We start from the raw sequence: 18,300 nt of genomic DNA, 5'->3' as shown, positions 1-18,300 counted from the left end.
GTCACGAAAAGGCCTTTGAGATGAAACAAAGTAAACCCATGAACCTTTGTGGGGGTGGTACATACATGTGTATCTTGAACAGCGAGTACGAAACCTTAACGGTGCGAGTTCGGGGCCCGCTTAAGGGCCCCTGAAAAAATGGATTCTAGGCGCCCTGTAGTGCGATTTGAGGCAATTTCTGACGACTGCCAAAGTTTTAGCACAGGATCATCAATCAAACCTTTGAGTTTGGAGTCATTAAGTTAGCTGTTCGGAGCTATATAATCAAATGTAGGCTACATATTTTTATTCAGCGACGAAAATCGTTGGGTAACGACATCAGTTCCTTCGTTCCCCACCGATCGACGCCCATGGTTGGCACCGTGCTTCAGAACGACAGACTTTACACGTATTTTTATACGTTGGGTCAATGCAAACATGCTGCACATTGTCAGCTGGTGAAATTTGAAAATTTTAAGAGATACCCTAAAACTTTTTAAAAACCTTTCTCTGCGCGTGTGGGTGTGTGTGGGTAGGCTTATGTTTTTTTTTATGGCGCACTGCGGTATTTTCGTAGGCCCTCTCCCAAGTTGTCTTCATATATCATCTCAATGAAGGTCATTTCCGATTCCAGCAGTTATACATGTTCAATTCATTTATAAAAAATGAAACAGTAAAATAAAGTGGGACATTAATAACACTAATGAATATACCTGATACCTAAACATCTAAATTTACCATTACGATGGTCGAAGCAAGGAAACAGACTCAAACCATCGAGGAATTCCAGGCTTCCCGACTCCACTCGATCGGTGCTGGATCACACATGTACATGTACGTCAAAGCCATTCACACCACACACAATATTGTGGCGAATTTTCCTGGGAATCGAATTCGAATCTGTAGCCCTGTAAATAACGACACCCGTAGGCCTACGTTTGAGGCGAACGCACCCGGATACCCATGTCCAAATTGTATCTCAGACCCTAGAAAGTACTCGAGCAATTTAAAGGCCCTAGGAAATGAGCTCGTTTTGGGGGAAATATACCGCCTACTGGTTACTGATAGTCTGTGCTCCGAATTACTCTGAAATATACTCTCAGGGACCGCAATCTTCTTTTATTTTGAAAGATTATGGCTGGTCTGTTTTTAATTTTTTTTTTTTTTTTTTTTTTTTTTTACAAATCTGACTCAACTGAAAGCTTCTTTAAAATAGAATGACAGCCTGAAGAACCTCTATAAATATATTGAATGATAACTCGGCAACTTAACACTGGACAGACCACCGATGTTTACACGCGAGGTCACTGGCCCCACGTTGCAAGACTGCTATAATCCAATGTCGTACACAACTCATTATATAAAGATTGGCGCGCGCGTCCCCAAATGCGCGATGTCGCACAGAATGCAGCTGTGCCGGTGTGGTGTGAATTAATAGGACTATGACATACTGACTCACTGGTAGTATTGCGCATGTCTACGTGTGCATTGTTAACGTTTAACCAATAAAACGGTATCTAAAAAGCACAAGGGCGGATCCAGAACATCTGGGGGATTAAAAAAATTACGGAGTAAGGTTCGGGCCCGCTTGAGGGCGCCGACATTTTTTTGGATTGTAGATGCTCTGTGGTGCGATCTGAGGCAATTTCTGACCACTTTAACCAATGTTTTTTGAAGAAAAGATGGTGATGTACTCATTGCCAGAATGGATTTGTTTGGAACCGCCCTTGAAAAGGTACCGGATTTCAAAGGAGTCAAAATTTCATGTGACACTGGACAGTTTTACCCATTCCTGTTGGTCGAGAGCCCGTCACGTGGCCAGTTTTTAAACGGTTGATAAAGACAATTATACAAATGGCAACATTGATGAAATATTTCACTCTCCTCCCACTATATGGGACGATCCCCCTCATCCCCCTGTCATGATGCACCTTTGAAATTCAATTCTTAATCAAAGGGTGGACTTTGGCTACTGAATCGAGCCCGACTTGAAATTTTCTTCTGATGTGAGGGTAGTTAAACCGTACTGTAATGGGACTTTCTTAGTCTAAACTTGTTCTTTCTTACTTATGTCACGGCTGTTTTAAAACTAAAGCGATATTTGGCCAGCCCCTGATTTTTGGTTTATCCCATGTTTACATATTCATTGCATTGATGTAGATCGCTCAACTGTATCTACTTCTTTTGTTATTTTAATTTGACAAAAAGCGCCCTCTAGATTTTCATTTTGAATTTTGCGCTTTGAGCGTCATTCAGTTGTTGGATGAAGATGACTGTATACATTTTCGACTCTTCTACAATTTAGAGGGGTGACCAATTTATTTTGTTTTCTCCTTTCAAAGTTTACTTGTATCCTTTTTGGCAATATATACTTTAAGTTTAGCTACATTTTCCTTCCAGTATTCTATATTTCTGTAGTTTGAAGTTGCACTTTCTGGACGGTGTTACGCCATGGAGCTAGCCTTTTTATAGCTCCATAGTTACGGTGATATGATTTAGAATTGAACAAAGCGTGAAAATAATAACTGGTTACCTGTTTCTTTATTTAATTGTAGTATTAATGTTTAGAATTAGTACAGTAATTAACTTAATCATTCTATTCTTGGATGAAGATGACTGTACTCACTATGTTCCACTCTTCTCCAGTTTAGCCTAAATAAGCTTAAACCTAGAAGCAGTTTCCAAGTCACAGTTTTCGTGACCTAAATTACAACACCTATATTAGGATAAGATTACTCATGAAAATGAAGCAATGAACCAAATGCTTTAACAAAAAAGACAACAGAAACCTGACTCAAAATATATACAGCAATGGGGAGGGCAGAAATATTTATAGTGTTATGTTGACATTCCTGATCCTTGGTGTTGCAGTGTTGTGAGATAAAGATTGCAAACAAACAATTTCTACGCGACTGCTGATTATCGCCACAGCGTCTTTTGTATTCCGAAAAAAAATGTGACTTTGGTTTCTTTATCATAAGTTTATGGCCATGACCCTCATTTGCAAAAACATTAGCAACGATTAGAGTCGAAACTCCGTGGTCCGTTATTCTTTAGGGTCTATTTTATTTGCTCATTCTCACCAGGTTGCGAATATAAAGGTAGTCGTACATGGAACCAAAGTCCATTTTTATTGCGCATCAAAAAGCACTATCAATTTTTAGTTTAATTTATACACGCACGGACATCAACGAGTTCACTTTACGAGCGACCTGTGTCAAACATGAAGTTTGTTCTTCTATTGACGGCTTTGTTGTCACATGTAAGAATGTTGAGATCTTTTTGTTTTGGTCATAATGGTTACAAGTGTTATTAAGATTCTAAACCAAAACGACTCGGCCTACTGTTGGCGGACTCTGGTACAATACGCACTGCACCAGAAGAGACTTATTACTGATTGACCTGGCCTATAGGCTATGCGTCAATTATTGATCCTTCAACTTAATTAATCTGGAATGTAACGGTCGAAAATTATGGTCGAAGAAATTTGAGATTGTAGTGATGGTCGAAGGGGAAGGGCAGGCAGAAATCAATAAGGCTATCGCTCCCATACAGGTCCCTATTTGGCACCATGCTTATGTAAGATATTTCCTTTCAGAAAAGTTTGCAATACCCCCCTATAGTTGTTTCGTAGGCTAACTTTCTATGATTCAGTTTTGACTTTTTAGTGAACACTGTGAATATTGCGAAGACCATGCATATCACCTATATCACCAAGTTCAAATGCAAAAACTACGGTACCATTGTTTTGTTTTATATACATTTGTAATTGACTCCGCTCCAATTAGCCTTGTGCTAATGTATACAGGCAAGGCCCACTGACTGTTCACTTGTTTTGCACTACGTTGAACTTAAACGGTTATCAGTAGTCTGAGAAAGATAACTATAAACAAAGGAACTGGCATTACATGAACTATCTTGGTTCCTCTGTTTCCTTACTTCGGAAATCAGAATACAATGGAGGCTCAATAATGACATGTATATTTAGGACCAGCATATTTACAAAGCAGTAAACCACTGAGGCCTATGACTGATTTAGCAGTAGATTCTATATAAATGCAAGGATCAAGTACCTTGTAGCGAAATAAGTTCAGCAAATTTGTCATGTGGGTGACAATAACCGGGGGGGGGGGGGGTATAACAATGAAGGTTATACAAAGTTGACCTGGATCATTCTATTATCCTATAGTTTTTAGTTAAAAGTTATATATCATTATGTATAGATCAGTAATACTCTTGTTTCGACGACAAAGATGAAAACAATTGCTGCCACAAATCATGTTCTTGTAGTCTGGTTCCCTGACCCTGACGGAGAAATGTAAAGACTTTAGGGAATTGTTAGGTCAAATAATCAGTCTAGCAGGCTTGTGCCCCTTCGCAAGTGTGAAATCAATTGCAAAGAAAATGCGGAACAACTAAATATGAAAAGCAGTTAAAAAAAAAAAAAGAGTTTTCTCCTGGCCGACCAGCATTTGAAAAATACAGTTTTGCTTGAAAATGTCAGCACACCAGGAGCCACCATTTTACAGGATGCTTTAGACTGTCAATCCCTAGCAATTCAGTCAGGTATTTCGTGATCATCTCGTTTTTTGATGTTTGCAAATGTTGCATCTTCCCTTTAATGCAGGATAACCCTCCTCCCATGCAGTTAATCCCCGCCTCTCCCCTTGACCCAAACCTGGATTGCAGTTATTAAAGCATGGCTACTTTTAGCTGCTATCACAATTCGATGTGGTTAACTTGGTTAATTTTTATGGATTTCGGATCACCGTAATCGGTGGCTCATTAGGAAACTTTACAATAACACCACACCTTTTTAGATATATTTATGTTTGATTGCAAAGATATTAAATATCGTTTTTTTTTGTCTTGCACCGACGGATTTTATGAACGATGTATGCTCAGTGTTGCCCCCGAGTGATTGTGAGAAAAAAATCGTTAGAAGAATCACTCAGGTGGGACTCGAACCCACGACTGCCTGCTTACTAGCGTACACGTCTTACCGCTCGACCAACGAGCTTGCCTATGGGATATTGCCAAAATAGGGGAAAATGACCAGCACCATAATTATTTGTAGGCTGTTGGTCTGAACTCTTTAATCAAGTCATGTTCATTGTTTAGGTCATTATTCCCTTTTGATCTTGTTTGGGCAGGTTTTCCTTTTAGTATGGGCGAATGCTACAGTCCAGTTCAAGTTTGTATCTTTCTACAATTCCGACCATAATGATTATGACCGTGGTTGTTGCGATGACTTCTTCGGTGGCTGCGATGATTTCTGTGATAACTACTTCTTTGTATGTATCGACGGCGACGATACAGGGTACGTAAGATAGTCGGTATCATTCAAGTATTAATATAATTATATGTGATAGAATTTTTATTTAATCTAAAAAAATCCATAATGTCCGGACAGTTTGGGGGTATACCGTTCGCATGTTACGTCAGCTTCTAACATTTGCTACTGCTATTAGACTTTTTTCAATGCCCATCGCCATTTTGAAAACGATGCCTACACTCCATTGCAAAATAGAGCGCTTTTAGGGTCCAAATTACATCCAATTTACACAGAACTGCAAGCTCCCAGTCCTGTGCACGGCTTCCACCCATATTTTTTACAAACCCTCAAGTTCCCACAGCATGCTCAAATACCGAAGATTTTGAGGGCATGCAAATCGCGATTTGGCCGGCGCAGGCAATTTCGGACCGATTTACTGGTCTGCACCCTATAAAGAAGCGAGGTTTTGAAAAAATTACCCAAACCACTTCTACGGCACGAGGAAGGATGGATGACTCATATTTCATCAAAAAATTGCGAGAAAAAATCTCTGACTGCGATTTCTGGCCTGAAAACAAGCCCTCTGTTTGCGGCTACCTTACTGTAGGGCGCCCCCAACGGGAGTTAATTGAGTTTTTGCTCCTTCCGACCCCAAATTACCCCCCCCCCCCTGTTCGCTCGAAATTGTTGTGATCGGACGACGGTCCATCGGCCCCATTCAGATTTTGGGCGCATTTGTTGCGGAACCGCCATTGCTGACCCCTTTTGAAACACAGCCCCCCCCCCCCATGTTCCGCCCCCTTAAAAAAAACACTGTCGTGGAATGTAAAGCGTCTGCGCAAACATTTTGACAACAAACGATGGAAGGCGCCATTTTGAAACTATAGGTAGCAGACCAGTAAATAAACTTCCATAGACCCCAATGGTAAATGCTCCCACTTCAAAAATTCGGGAAAAATACTCACAACTCTCCAAGGTGTTCGAGACACACATCAAATTAAAGCTTATTTCATCATCTTTCATTTTCTGTTCAATTTAGGGGGGGGGGGTCAACTGATGACTTTTACTAGGAGAAATTTCAATCTGAAGACGATCACCCCTGAAAATAGTCCTGAAGCCCATCGCCAGTTTGAAAAACGATGCCTACACTCCATTGCAAAATAGAGCGCTTTTAGAGTCCTGTGCACGGCTTCCACCCATATTTTTTACAAACCCTCAAGTTCATGGCCCACAACATGTTTAAATACCAAAGATTTTGAGGGCATGCAAATTGCGATTTGGCCGGCGCAGGCAATTTCGGACCGATTTACTGGTCTGCACCCCGAAGCGCTATCCAGTCAGTATAAAAGAGATCAGTGGTTCGTGTGTGTGTTGGGGGCCGGGATCGCAGTCGATTCTCTGTTTGTTTTTTGACTTAGTACATGACTTAGTTTGTTGACTTAGTAAATGCAACTTTGTGTCCCATTCAATAGTTCATGTTCAGCTTTGGAAACAATCAAACTGTGTTCTTCGAACACTTTCAAGTCCCTGGTCCTGCCTGCGAAATGGCAGATATCAGAATCGCGAAACTTATTTTCAATATTTTGGTTTTTGGCATTTTAAAGGGTATTTTGGTGCCTTTCGTTTTTTTATGCTAATGCGAGTTTTCATTTTCATGAGCAAAACTGTGATGTCCTTGCGGCTGAAACCCCAATGTTACAGCTATTTTAGCACCAAAAAGTTGCTAGAATTTTGGATATTTTCTATCGTCAATTTACATTTCTTTGGTGATTTCCTTAGTTGTGTCAGTACATCGCAGTTAACCTATGAGCAAACCTTTCTCACAAAATGTTTTCAATGAACAAATTTTGAGTTCACAATTTGAACAGAAAACCCTTAAACTGAACAGTGTGTTCTTGAAATGACATCACAGCAACAGCGTCTTCAGTTGTGGACAATTTTAAATGTTTAATAAAGTGCATTTTTCCAATAGAATTAAGCAAACAGGGAGGTGAAATAGTTTTCCTACATTTAAAAGGAGTAGAAAGTTTACAAAATGTGTTTTTAAGAAAAATCAATCGCATGAGCCCTTTAAAGTGAGCAAATTTTATGTTCAAAAGTTTTAGTGACAGACACATGTTGGTTGACACATGTTGGTGAAAATATCTTAAGTGTATGCACAGTGTGTGCCCATAGTGACACCACAGCGATGCCTTCATTTGTCAGGAAATGGCTTGGAGATAGGGGCCTACAGACAAAATAATTAAAACTAGTGTTTCGAGTGCGACGCCGTACCTTGAAAATTGACCCCATCTTTAAGAAAAACAGTGACGTCTTGAATCAAGGCTATTATATATAATCATATGCTATTAACTACAATGTTAAGGCAAAAGTAAGGATATATGGAAATGAATATGTAATTAGTGCAAAGTGAAATTTGCTTTCTGAGAAGGTTTGAAGAGGGCCAAACTAAGTGTCGGTTTTGTTACAAACAAATAAACGATAGCTCGTTAGGTGTTGACCGCCTCGAGGACAGTTGTGATGCTTCTTATTAGGCCTTTTCCGAATTGTTTCTTTCTTTAGACCTATTGATTTCATGTTCAGTTTTGGAGACCTTTTCAAATATCTAATTGTGTTTAATCATTCTCTTTGAACACTTTCAAGTCCCTTGGGTACATCCTGCGACATGGCAGCTATCACAACAGCGAAACTTCATGAGGATAACGACAACTTCAACTTCCCCTCCACCATACCCAACCTGATAGCGAACCCGTACACCATGCGTGTCACCTCCTGGTCGGTAAGCTGTTCAACAGTGGCACTATAGGACACTATATCTAGCGTTTATAGATGGCGAAACTGGGCCCAGATCAATGTACACCTTTACGAGGCCCCCTTCATTGGAGGAACCACTGTGCACGCTATTGTACAAAGCAACAGCTTTCGCTGTTTTTAGATGTATATATTTGGCGAGTCTTTTTTTTTGGATGTATATGTTTAGCAAGTCTTATTTTTTTGGGATGTATATGTTTGGTGTATATTGTTTTTTGGATGTATATGTTTAGCAAGTCTTATTTTGTGTGTATATATTTGGCGAGTCTTGTTTTTTTATGTATATGTTAAGTCTTGTTTTTTGGATGTATATGTTTGGCGAATCTTGTTTTTTTGCAAGTATAAATTTGGCAAGTCTTGTTTTTTTTGCAAGACTTAGTTATATGTTTGGCGAATACTGTTTGACATTGTTATCCTCTCTAGAGTGAAAGAGTAAAGCATCAAAGCTACAAAGAAATATAAATATCCAAAAAATAAGACTTGCTAAACATAATACATAAAAATAAACTCGCCAAATATATGCATCCAAAAAACAAGACTTGCTAAACATATACATCTACAAAACTAGATTCATCAAACATATACATCGAAAAAACCCAAGATTCACCAAACATATACTTGCAAAAGAGCAATTTATACATTCGATGGCACAAACGGCCTTTCGTAAAACTGCACAAAAAACTGCATCGGGTGCATGGGTGATCCGCAACTGTCTCACGCGGAATAACAATCTTTCGGCGAATACAGCAATTCAGTTAATTCAAATACCAACATTATTATTACCCAGTGGTACTTGAGATTATGTCCTTATAAGAAAACCGATAATGTAGAAAAGAAAACGATAATGTACACTACCTTCCCATACACCGGAAACCAGATTTTTGCCTTTACGCGCTTCCTTTAACGGGTCTGTTACCAAACACGCCGATATTTCACCGAACTGGATCGTGGGGAATTTTTAAGCGATTTCCAATTTTTTTTTCTCCCGACAATTTCAAAATAATAGACCTTCAAATTGGTAAAAAGAAAGTCTCGAAATACTTGAATTGATTTCTATTTAATCAAGTGATCTGGAACTGTCGATGCCGGAACTGTTGCACTCACTGTATTACATGACCGATATCTTACCAGAATGGGTGGGGGGTGTCCAAGTAGTTACAGTCACACTTGTACAGAAACCGAAGGGCCTTAAACAATTAGTCGTAATTTGCCTTATTCTTTATGAAAAAAAATATATGCATTTTTGTTCTCGAGCGGGCCTATTTTGCCTATTAGTCTAATAAAGAGGCTGGTTCGGAAGCGCCGAACTCCCTTTACACTCTCATTAGCTGCCGCTGGCCTTAGTTCACTTCTTTTACATCGAAATCAAATCATGGTTATAAGCGTGATTGCTTGTTGTGTGTGATCGAAAATGCGGCTGGCATGCAGTAACATACATCAGTCTATATGAAGTGGCTTTAGCCGCTGCCATGAGTGAGTGCATGTATATTTGCAATCCGACTTTAAGTGTTCGTATTTTCGATTGTTTGACAGGATAGCATGCAAGTCTTCGTTCGAGTCTGGGATCTGGATACCCAGAATAATGATGACGAGATTGATCGTGCTAGAAGGACCATTTATAAAGAGGCTGCACGGAGTCTATCAACCGCGACGTGGCAGCAGTATAGGCTGGGCTCACGGTCACAGTACGTCACTAGGACATGAATGACATAAAAAGGAAAGATTTATCTACCAATAAAAAAAATATTCGCTTTTTAATGGTACACTGAAAAAATTACTATCCACGTTTATGTATAGTTTAGAATAACAAATGCGAGTGCACAATGGCCGCCTTGCATGAAAGTCTTGCACGAAATCCATCAAACGATCCTTGCCAGAGCTTTAAAATGCGGCGTCCAGAAATATGACGCCGATGGCACATATGGAACACCATACTTTAGATATATACTTAAATTTGTAGCGATTTGTGATAAATACCACGTGACTATCACATTACTGCACATGTTTTGCCTCCATTTACAAACTTTTTAAGAACATCTTTCCGAATTTTTACAAAAAAAAGCTGTTAAGTATTTACTTTTTGTTGTTTGCCTTTTTTTCAAAATTAAAATTTGGTGTTTATTTTCATGGGAAACTATAAGAGGCTTATTTTGGTCAATTTGCCGGGGACCGATCGATTGACCGACCGATTGACCGACCGACCGACCACCAAGTGACATGTGACATAATTCTCACTTTGTAAATATTTGCGGATCAACAATAATTCAGACGTAAAAATAGAGGTAAAATGAAGAGCACGGACAATGAAATCTTTAACAGTTTTTGAAACGCTTGGTTGCATATTATGCAGCAACCAACTGGTCCTAGTTTTTTAAATTACTATTTACGTTATTTTAAACAATTAACATGCACACATTAGCACCATAAGCCAGTTGCGAGTTAAATTTGTATCTGAAACGCTGACTTAATCCAATGCTTTGCACGTTTTAACTTCGCATTCTCCCAGCCAAAGAGACTGTTACTATATCACATGATTCGGGGCAAGCTTTGTGCTGGCAACCCCCAGCTCCGGCATGGTCTGGTGTCTTTGTGCCATTCTCGCCTATTGTGAACAATGTGTTCGTGCTGAGCGTCCCTTACGTAACTAATCATGTGATTAGCAACAGTGCGTTTGGTCTGGAGAATTCAAAGTTAAAATGTGCCAAGCATTCCGAGTAAGTCAGTGTGACCAGAAAGGGTATAGGCCACTCGCAATGGTTTATTGAAAAGGGACCGGCGTGTTTGCTGCCACCAAGTGTCTCCAAAATCTCTAACTTCAGAAAATACTGCATGAATCACATGGCATTTTGCATTTTAACCGGGTCGCTAAGCCAAAAAATCAAAACATGCAAAAAACAGCTCCAGGTGGCACGTGAATTATCATATCACTCACAAGACCAATTTGAAATGTCAAAGAAGAATCAAGGTCCGACATTTGGTCTTCAACAACTATACCTGCCTCCAAAATAATTGCAAAATATGTATTTCGTGGGTGTGTGCACCCTAAAACTTTCTCCGAATGCATGGATTGAAAAAGTAAAAGTTTGACAGTTCTTTTCTCGCAGACATAACTACTTAATGCAAGCCTTTGTAGAATTTGGAGATTGTAAATTGTGTTGCCCACTCTTCATCTGTTTGCTTTACTCTCTCTCTCTCTCTTTACCTTCAAAAATTACTAGGATCGACTTCATTTTTGAAGTGAGGGTGTATTGCGACAGTTATTACCATGGCTCCGACTGCAGTGTGCACTGTATTCCCAGGGATGACCAGTATGGACATTACCGATGCGACGCCCTTACGGGAGACAAAATTTGCTACAGTGGCTGGAAAGGTACATCCAGTGTTTTTGTTGTCTTTTTGTTTCGCAGCTTAATGTTTGGTGAAATACACACAATTTGTTTTTAAACCTTCAGACTAATTACAGACCCTTTTGGCTCGGTTTAGGAAAACGTTGAAAGGATAGCATGTTGATAATTTATCAAAACGGGAATAGGGACAACGTTCATTGATTTTGATGCTATTTTTTGTTCTTTAAGATGACTATGTAAGTTGTCATACCATATGTGCTCCAATGACTCTAAGTCGTAGGTGTTAGAACACGGCCTTTAATTGTAAACTCCCATCAACATTTTGTCTCGGTCCTCTTGCTTTGCAGGATCCAATTGCGAGCTTGATTACGATGAATGCCAGTCTAATCCTTGTGCTAATGGCGCATGCGTTAACGGGGTCGATCGATTCAGCTGCTCCTGCACAATTGGCTGGACTGGTAAGTGAAAACAGTTTAACGATTTCTTGTGTAAATGAACAGTTGAGCGTGCTACCATGGGCGTAGCGAGGAGGGGGCAAGGGGGGGGGGGGCAAAAAAAAAGAAGAAGAAGAAGAAGAAGAAAGAAGAGAAAAAACGAAAAGAAAAAGAGGCGCGAAGACAAAGTGGTGTAAATTTAATGAGTTGGGGGGGGGGGCAAAATGTCCCTGCCCCCCTCTAAAACTGATAAATCGAGAATATGTTGAGAAATGCAAGCATTTTTGGCAATTTTTTTTTTTTGCCCCCCTCTAGAAAAAAATCCTGGCGACGCCCATGCGTGCTACAAACACGCAGAGCTGATATAGAGAGAGTTGCGACAACATCAGACTGTTGAACCATGGGCCTTATTCACGAGTTGACCATTTTTGTCGAGATCCCTGACTGTATTTCATTAATTGTTAACTGTTGAATGGGATGGCGCCAGACTGTTTATCCAGGCATAATGCAGCCTTATTTTACAGTCATTTTTTTTATCTGGCTTTAAACATTTAGTGAACGTTTAATTACAAATTTGAAATTATGAAATTATTCATTGAAGCAGACTGGAATTAATTAGTGATTAACTTGCTGTTATTTCTCTACACAAGTTCAAAAAATCAAGATTTTACCTCACTTTCAATCCAATATGGCCGACTCGTGAATAAGGCCCCACAATGGCCTTTCATTATGTGCACAGTGCAGCGTGCGACCACATGTATTGCGTATGACTTACTAGCTAGATGGGTGGAGTTGACTGTTTTTTTTTACCGTTTATACGGTGAAATCTTGATAAGTCAAACTCTGATAACTCGAAACAACTATTAAGTCAAAAAAGAAAAACTGTTTTGTATCGTTTGTACAGTAAAAGATTTGCTATATATACCGCTGCCACTAGGAGAATGTTAAAAATGCCACGTGTCCATTGTCACCATATCCCTGTCTGATCGGTTTTACCAAAAGTTGCCCTTCTTACCATTTTTTTGTGCAACTTTCTGCTCCTCTTAAATGTATGAAAACTATTAACACCCCTTGATGGTCAATGTTATTCGGAAGTGCACAAACATTTACAATTGTCTATGCTTTTCCGGACAACTGAGACCGCTGTTGATGGAAAGTTTCAGGAAGAAACTGTTCAGTTCAGGGGTTTCTGTTCAAAATTAATTCCAACAATAATTATGCTCAATGAAAACATTTCTGAGAAAAGTGTTCACTGGTGTACTGATATGTACTGACACAACAACGAAACACAAAAGAAAAGGAAATTAACAACGGTAAAATATCCAAAACTCTGGTAACTTTATTTGTGCTGAAATAACTGTAACGCTGTCTGCCTGAAATGACATCACACTCTTGGTCATCAATATGTAAATTTACATTTGCATAAAAACCCAAACGAAACAAATTAAAAATACCCTTGAAAACTCTCAAAACGAAAATTCAATATAAGGTTAAATGGGACACAAATGTGTACTCGCAGTGACTGCATGAAAATAATTACATTGCACGGAGCCCTTTAAAGATGTTTTTCCACTTGGAATACCATATGATCAGGCCTTTTCATCGTGTCCCTTGTAACTACTCAAAAACTACAAGGACTTTTTGAGTTATATAGCTTTACCATATTTGTATAAACCACATCGTTAATGTGTTTCACAGGACCGACATGCGACATCAACGTGGACGACTGCGCGTCCATGCCTTGCAAAAACGGCGGGACTTGCCACGATCACGTGGCAAATTTCACCTGCGCATGTCCCCTTGGTGAAGTGTACGCGGACGAGTTCTGCGAGTACGACGACTGCGCAGGTCAACCATGTCAGAACGGAGCCACGTGTAATGATCTGATTGGTCAATTCAAGTGTGTGTGTCCACTGGGTTATTTTGGAGATCTTTGCGAGGTAACGGATTCATGTTCCTTTGTTGGTGCCAAGTCGGTATATAATTGTTTAATGTACGGTTACTGGCTCCACCCACGCAAAATATTGCTGCAGTGCACATAATCTAGTTCTCAAAACAAATGATGCTAACTATTGATGATCAATTACCGACTTGGCGAAAACGTTTTTAATTGTATACACAACATATGGGAGCATTTTGAATCGCTAGCGAATTCTATGCGAGAACTCTGATTGGTTCAGATTCCAGAGTGTATTCTAGGCCACCACGGAAGATCATTCTCTTTACTTCGAGGGTTTGTACTTTGTGCTGTGCAACATTACAAAATTCGTTATAGGGCATACACGACTCAAATAAATGAAGTACATCACAATGATACATTTTATTTCTATGCACAATTGACCTAGCTGAGTGTATTAGTCGTTTAAACGTCGCAAGATCTGCAGACATGCCCACAACGTATTGAGAAGAACTCCCCACGCAACAGAACGAATGAGTCCTCATTTGCATAGAGGTGCGCGATTGGATCTCACTGCAAAATGCACTGCATAAAATTATGTAATACGCTGCTTACATGAATGAATAACGGTGCGAGAACGTAATCGTCAAGTCGTTAGATTTGTCGCAACCCGGCCGATTACGTTCTAGTCTTATACCAGCCGCGCCGATGGAGGTCGACTGAAGTTTACGGACAAAATACGACTATCACGTATATCTATAACGATTTGTCATCAAATCCACTGTTATTGCGGAAGTCGTCTTTTTTGTTCATTTACGCCAGGCACATTTACTTCAAATTAGCTTTTGCCCGCACCGACGTATAAACACTGTATACTCAGTGTGTTACCTCCCGACTGAAAGTTGGAAAAAAATAGTGCGCGATTGGATCTCACCGCAAAAATGCACTGCATAAATTATGTAATACGCTGCTTACATAAATGCACTACATAAATGGAGGTCGACTGAAGTTCACGGATATTCACGGACACTGAGTATACAGTCTTTATGCGTCGGTGAAGGGAAAAACCTAATTTGATTTACATCACCCCGACGCAAATTCCATCTTATGAACACATTTACTTCAACCAGTTACCGTGTGCATTTCCCACATATAGGGTGCGGATTTCTCGCCCATAAATTGCCAGCCTTGATAATAAATATATTAGAAACGCCATTAGAAAGTATATTTTAATTGAAAGTGGGATTTCTGTTTGTTATACACACGTATTTTGTATGCCTATTCAGAAAATCTTATGTTGGTGCTTATTGTTGAATGGTAGGCCAACAACAAATTTGCTGTTCTTGGTGATATCGGATCAGATCAGATGTTCGAGCATAATTACACAAAATCAGTTGGGTGAATGTCGTATTATCAAAGGTTCTGTGCATAACATGACATAAGCCTACAGCTGTCAGTCCCCGGATTTCTACATTTACATCTACACTATTATTGATAATGATGTCTATTTCTTGCTAATGAACAGTTTCTTTTGTTAACAGGTCGATATCGATTACTGCATCAACCAAACCTGCGCCAATAACGGCACGTGCGTTGACCGAGTGGGCGGATTTCACTGTCTGTGCGAGACGGGCTACGAGGGCCTCTTGTGTGATGTGGAAACAGACGAATGTAGTTCCAATCCGTGCCTTCACAATGGGACGTGTCATGATCTCATTGGGAAATATCAGTAAGTTCGATCGAATCCCAAGCAAATTCACGCGTAAATTAGGCCTATTACATGTAGTGTAATGAATCCATTATTGACTTTGTCCAATAATTCAATCAATAAAAAGAACAATAACATTATGGAATGACTGTGGCCATGGGCATCAATCAATATCGGGGGACATTTCCCCCCACTTTTTTTCTGTGACTTTGTACACACCTGTGTACTTATTAACCCAAGTTCCTTCACTGACTATCCCTATTGCCGAGTATGATATATGTCTATATCTTTTATAAATAGTCGTCATGCTCATCAAAGGCATATTCTTTGAGAGGTCGAAACCTCCTTGCTACCACGGTGTCAGATTTAACGTTTGGTATACCGTGAGGTATATCTAGGTTGTGTAAACTTTAGGTTTACTCCGATCTTAACGATAACCAAGTTAACGATCATTAAATAACAATATTAACTTTTACTTTTAAATAGTCGTCACTTCTACATCAAACAGTTCCATGCACGCTTAAGTCACCATACAATTTTGAACATTTTGAACAGTGCACGGCCTCCGATTAATCCATGTACTGAATTGTTTTTCCCTAAAGGTGTGCATGTCTAGAAGAATATGAAGGAACACACTGTGATTTGGAGACGGACGAGTGCCTGAGCTCCCCGTGTAGAAACAACGCAACTTGTGAGGACGAGTTCGCTGGATACCACTGTCACTGTGTCGACGGGTACGAGGGTGACACGTGCGAGATGGACATAGACGAATGTGCCTCGTTCCCATGCTATATCAATGAGACCTGCGTGGATGAGATCAACGGTTTCTGGTAAGTGTGGCGCCGTGTATGATTGGGCAAGCATTACTTTTGTGAACAATTTCACCAGTTTGTCCATTGGAAGTTGATCAACTGAGTTCTCCAGTAAGAAGAACATCAATGACAGCGGTGGATTAAAACCAAAATTTATGAGGGTCACGAATCTGATTAGTGCTCTACGCTTGGTCTGTTATCCGACTGGCTAGCAGTGGATTTTACTCATAATTTAACAGGTAACTATTTTCCCCTTAATATCAGGTGTCAAAGGTTGAATCTGTGTGATAATGATCCGTGTTTGAACAACGCCACTTGCGTGGACGTTTACCCGGGGTTCATCTGCGAATGCGTGGCAGGCTACGGCGGAAAAACGTGCGACCAAGACATCGACGAGTGTGCCAGCTCGCCGTGTCTACGGGGCACATGCACCGATCACCTGGATGGGTACACCTGCCTCTGCCCGCCGGGCTACGGCGGAGAAAAGTGCCACAGTGAAACCAACGAGTGCAACAGCTCACCCTGTCTGAACGGGACTTGCTGGGATCTCATCAACGGCTACGTTTGCAACTGCACGGCGGGGTATGAAGGCGTGCTGTGTCAGAACGAAATAGATGAGTGTGCTAGCTCGCCGTGTCTACACCAGGGCACCTGCACCGATTACCTGAACGGGTACACCTGCCTCTGTCCGCCGGGATACGGCGGAGAAACGTGCGACCAAGAAGACATCGACGAGTGCGCCAGCTTGCCGTGTCTACACCAGGGCACCTGCACCGATCACCTGGACGGGTACACCTGCCTCTGTCCGCCGGGATACGGCGGAGAAACGTGCGACCAAGACATCGACGAGTGCGCCAGCTTGCCGTGTCTACACCAGGGCACCTGCACCGATGACCTGAACGGGTACACCTGCCTCTGTGTGCCGGGATACGACGGAGAAACGTGCGACAAAGACATCGACGAGTGCGCCAGCTTGCCGTGTCTACACCAGGGCACCTGCACCGATCACCTGGATGGGTACACCTGCCTCTGTCCGCCGGGATACGACGGAGAAACGTGCGACAAAGACATCGACGAGTGCGCCAGCTCGCCGTGTCTACACCAGGGCACCTGCACCGATCACCTGGACGGGTACACCTGCCTCTGTCCGCCGGGCTACGGCGGAGAAACGTGCCACAGTGAAACCAACGAGTGCAACAGCTCACCCTGCCTGAACGGGACTTGCTGGGATCTCATCAACGGCTACGTTTGCAACTGCACGGCGGGGTATGAAGGCGTGCTGTGTCAGAGCGAAATAGATGAGTGTGCTAGCTCGCCGTGTGAGCACGGAACGTGTGTGGATGAGTTGAATGGCTACAGGTGAGCAGCCTTAGTTTTTTGGTAGGACTTTGGTATAATCCGCAAGCTCATGAAAATCGTATGAAAATTAAAGAAGCGAGAATGGTATAGGCCATACGACCCTTTGCCTGACAGCCATTATATGGGTGTATGAGCTTTTGTCACACAGGCATACGCATGCACAGACCATGTGGCGTATTCAAACTTGACGCTGAATTCAAATAAACAAAATATATTTCCAATATGGCTGCTGCATACGATGGACCTGTCGTGACTCACATTTACCTGAGCATTATTTGGTTTATACAGATGTGAATGTGATGTGTTTTACGAGGGCACTCAGTGTGACACGGTGATAGATGAGCCATGCGCCCTCCCAGACCCACCGTGTCAGAACGGTATATGTGAAAACACCAACAGCGCTAACGATTACAATTATAAATGCACCTGTGATGACGGCTTCTATGGAACCAATTGCGACATAGGTAAGACAAGACCAAAATGGAATTTGCACTTTAATGGGAAAAAAAACATACTCAGTCTTTATACGATAGGACCACATCTTAATTGGAGCTTGATATTTCATAATGGAAAAAATCCAGAAAAAATTCCGAACAGGTTTTCGAAATAAAAAGTCCCCTGATGTCTTTTGTTGTCTACTTTTACACCTGACATATTGCTTTTTGGTGAAGTAGTGTC

At 40.9% G+C, this 18,300-nt stretch overlaps 1 protein-coding gene across 1 annotated transcript in view; it reads left to right on the top strand.

The window, feature by feature from the left end:
* The window catches only part of LOC119729872 (protein jagged-1b-like), a 29,382-nt gene that overhangs the window by 6,788 nt on the left and 4,294 nt on the right, over positions 1-18,300 (top strand). The window contains exons 5-14 of the mRNA XM_038202662.1: positions 5,133-5,299; positions 7,898-8,033; positions 9,599-9,750; positions 11,284-11,435; positions 11,760-11,870; positions 13,545-13,786; positions 15,285-15,472; positions 16,054-16,281; positions 16,528-17,622; positions 17,911-18,086. Of these exons, the coding sequence (XP_038058590.1) occupies positions 5,133-5,299; positions 7,898-8,033; positions 9,599-9,750; positions 11,284-11,435; positions 11,760-11,870; positions 13,545-13,786; positions 15,285-15,472; positions 16,054-16,281; positions 16,528-17,622; positions 17,911-18,086 (2,647 nt within the window). The remainder of the gene's footprint in view (positions 1-5,132; positions 5,300-7,897; positions 8,034-9,598; positions 9,751-11,283; positions 11,436-11,759; positions 11,871-13,544; positions 13,787-15,284; positions 15,473-16,053; positions 16,282-16,527; positions 17,623-17,910; positions 18,087-18,300) is intronic.

This window comes from Patiria miniata, unplaced genomic scaffold (assembly GCF_015706575.1).
Source record: "Patiria miniata isolate m_02_andy unplaced genomic scaffold, ASM1570657v1 HiC_scaffold_21, whole genome shotgun sequence".
NCBI lineage: Eukaryota > Metazoa > Echinodermata > Asteroidea > Valvatida > Asterinidae > Patiria > Patiria miniata.
This window is presented reverse-complemented; position numbering and strand designations above follow the sequence as displayed.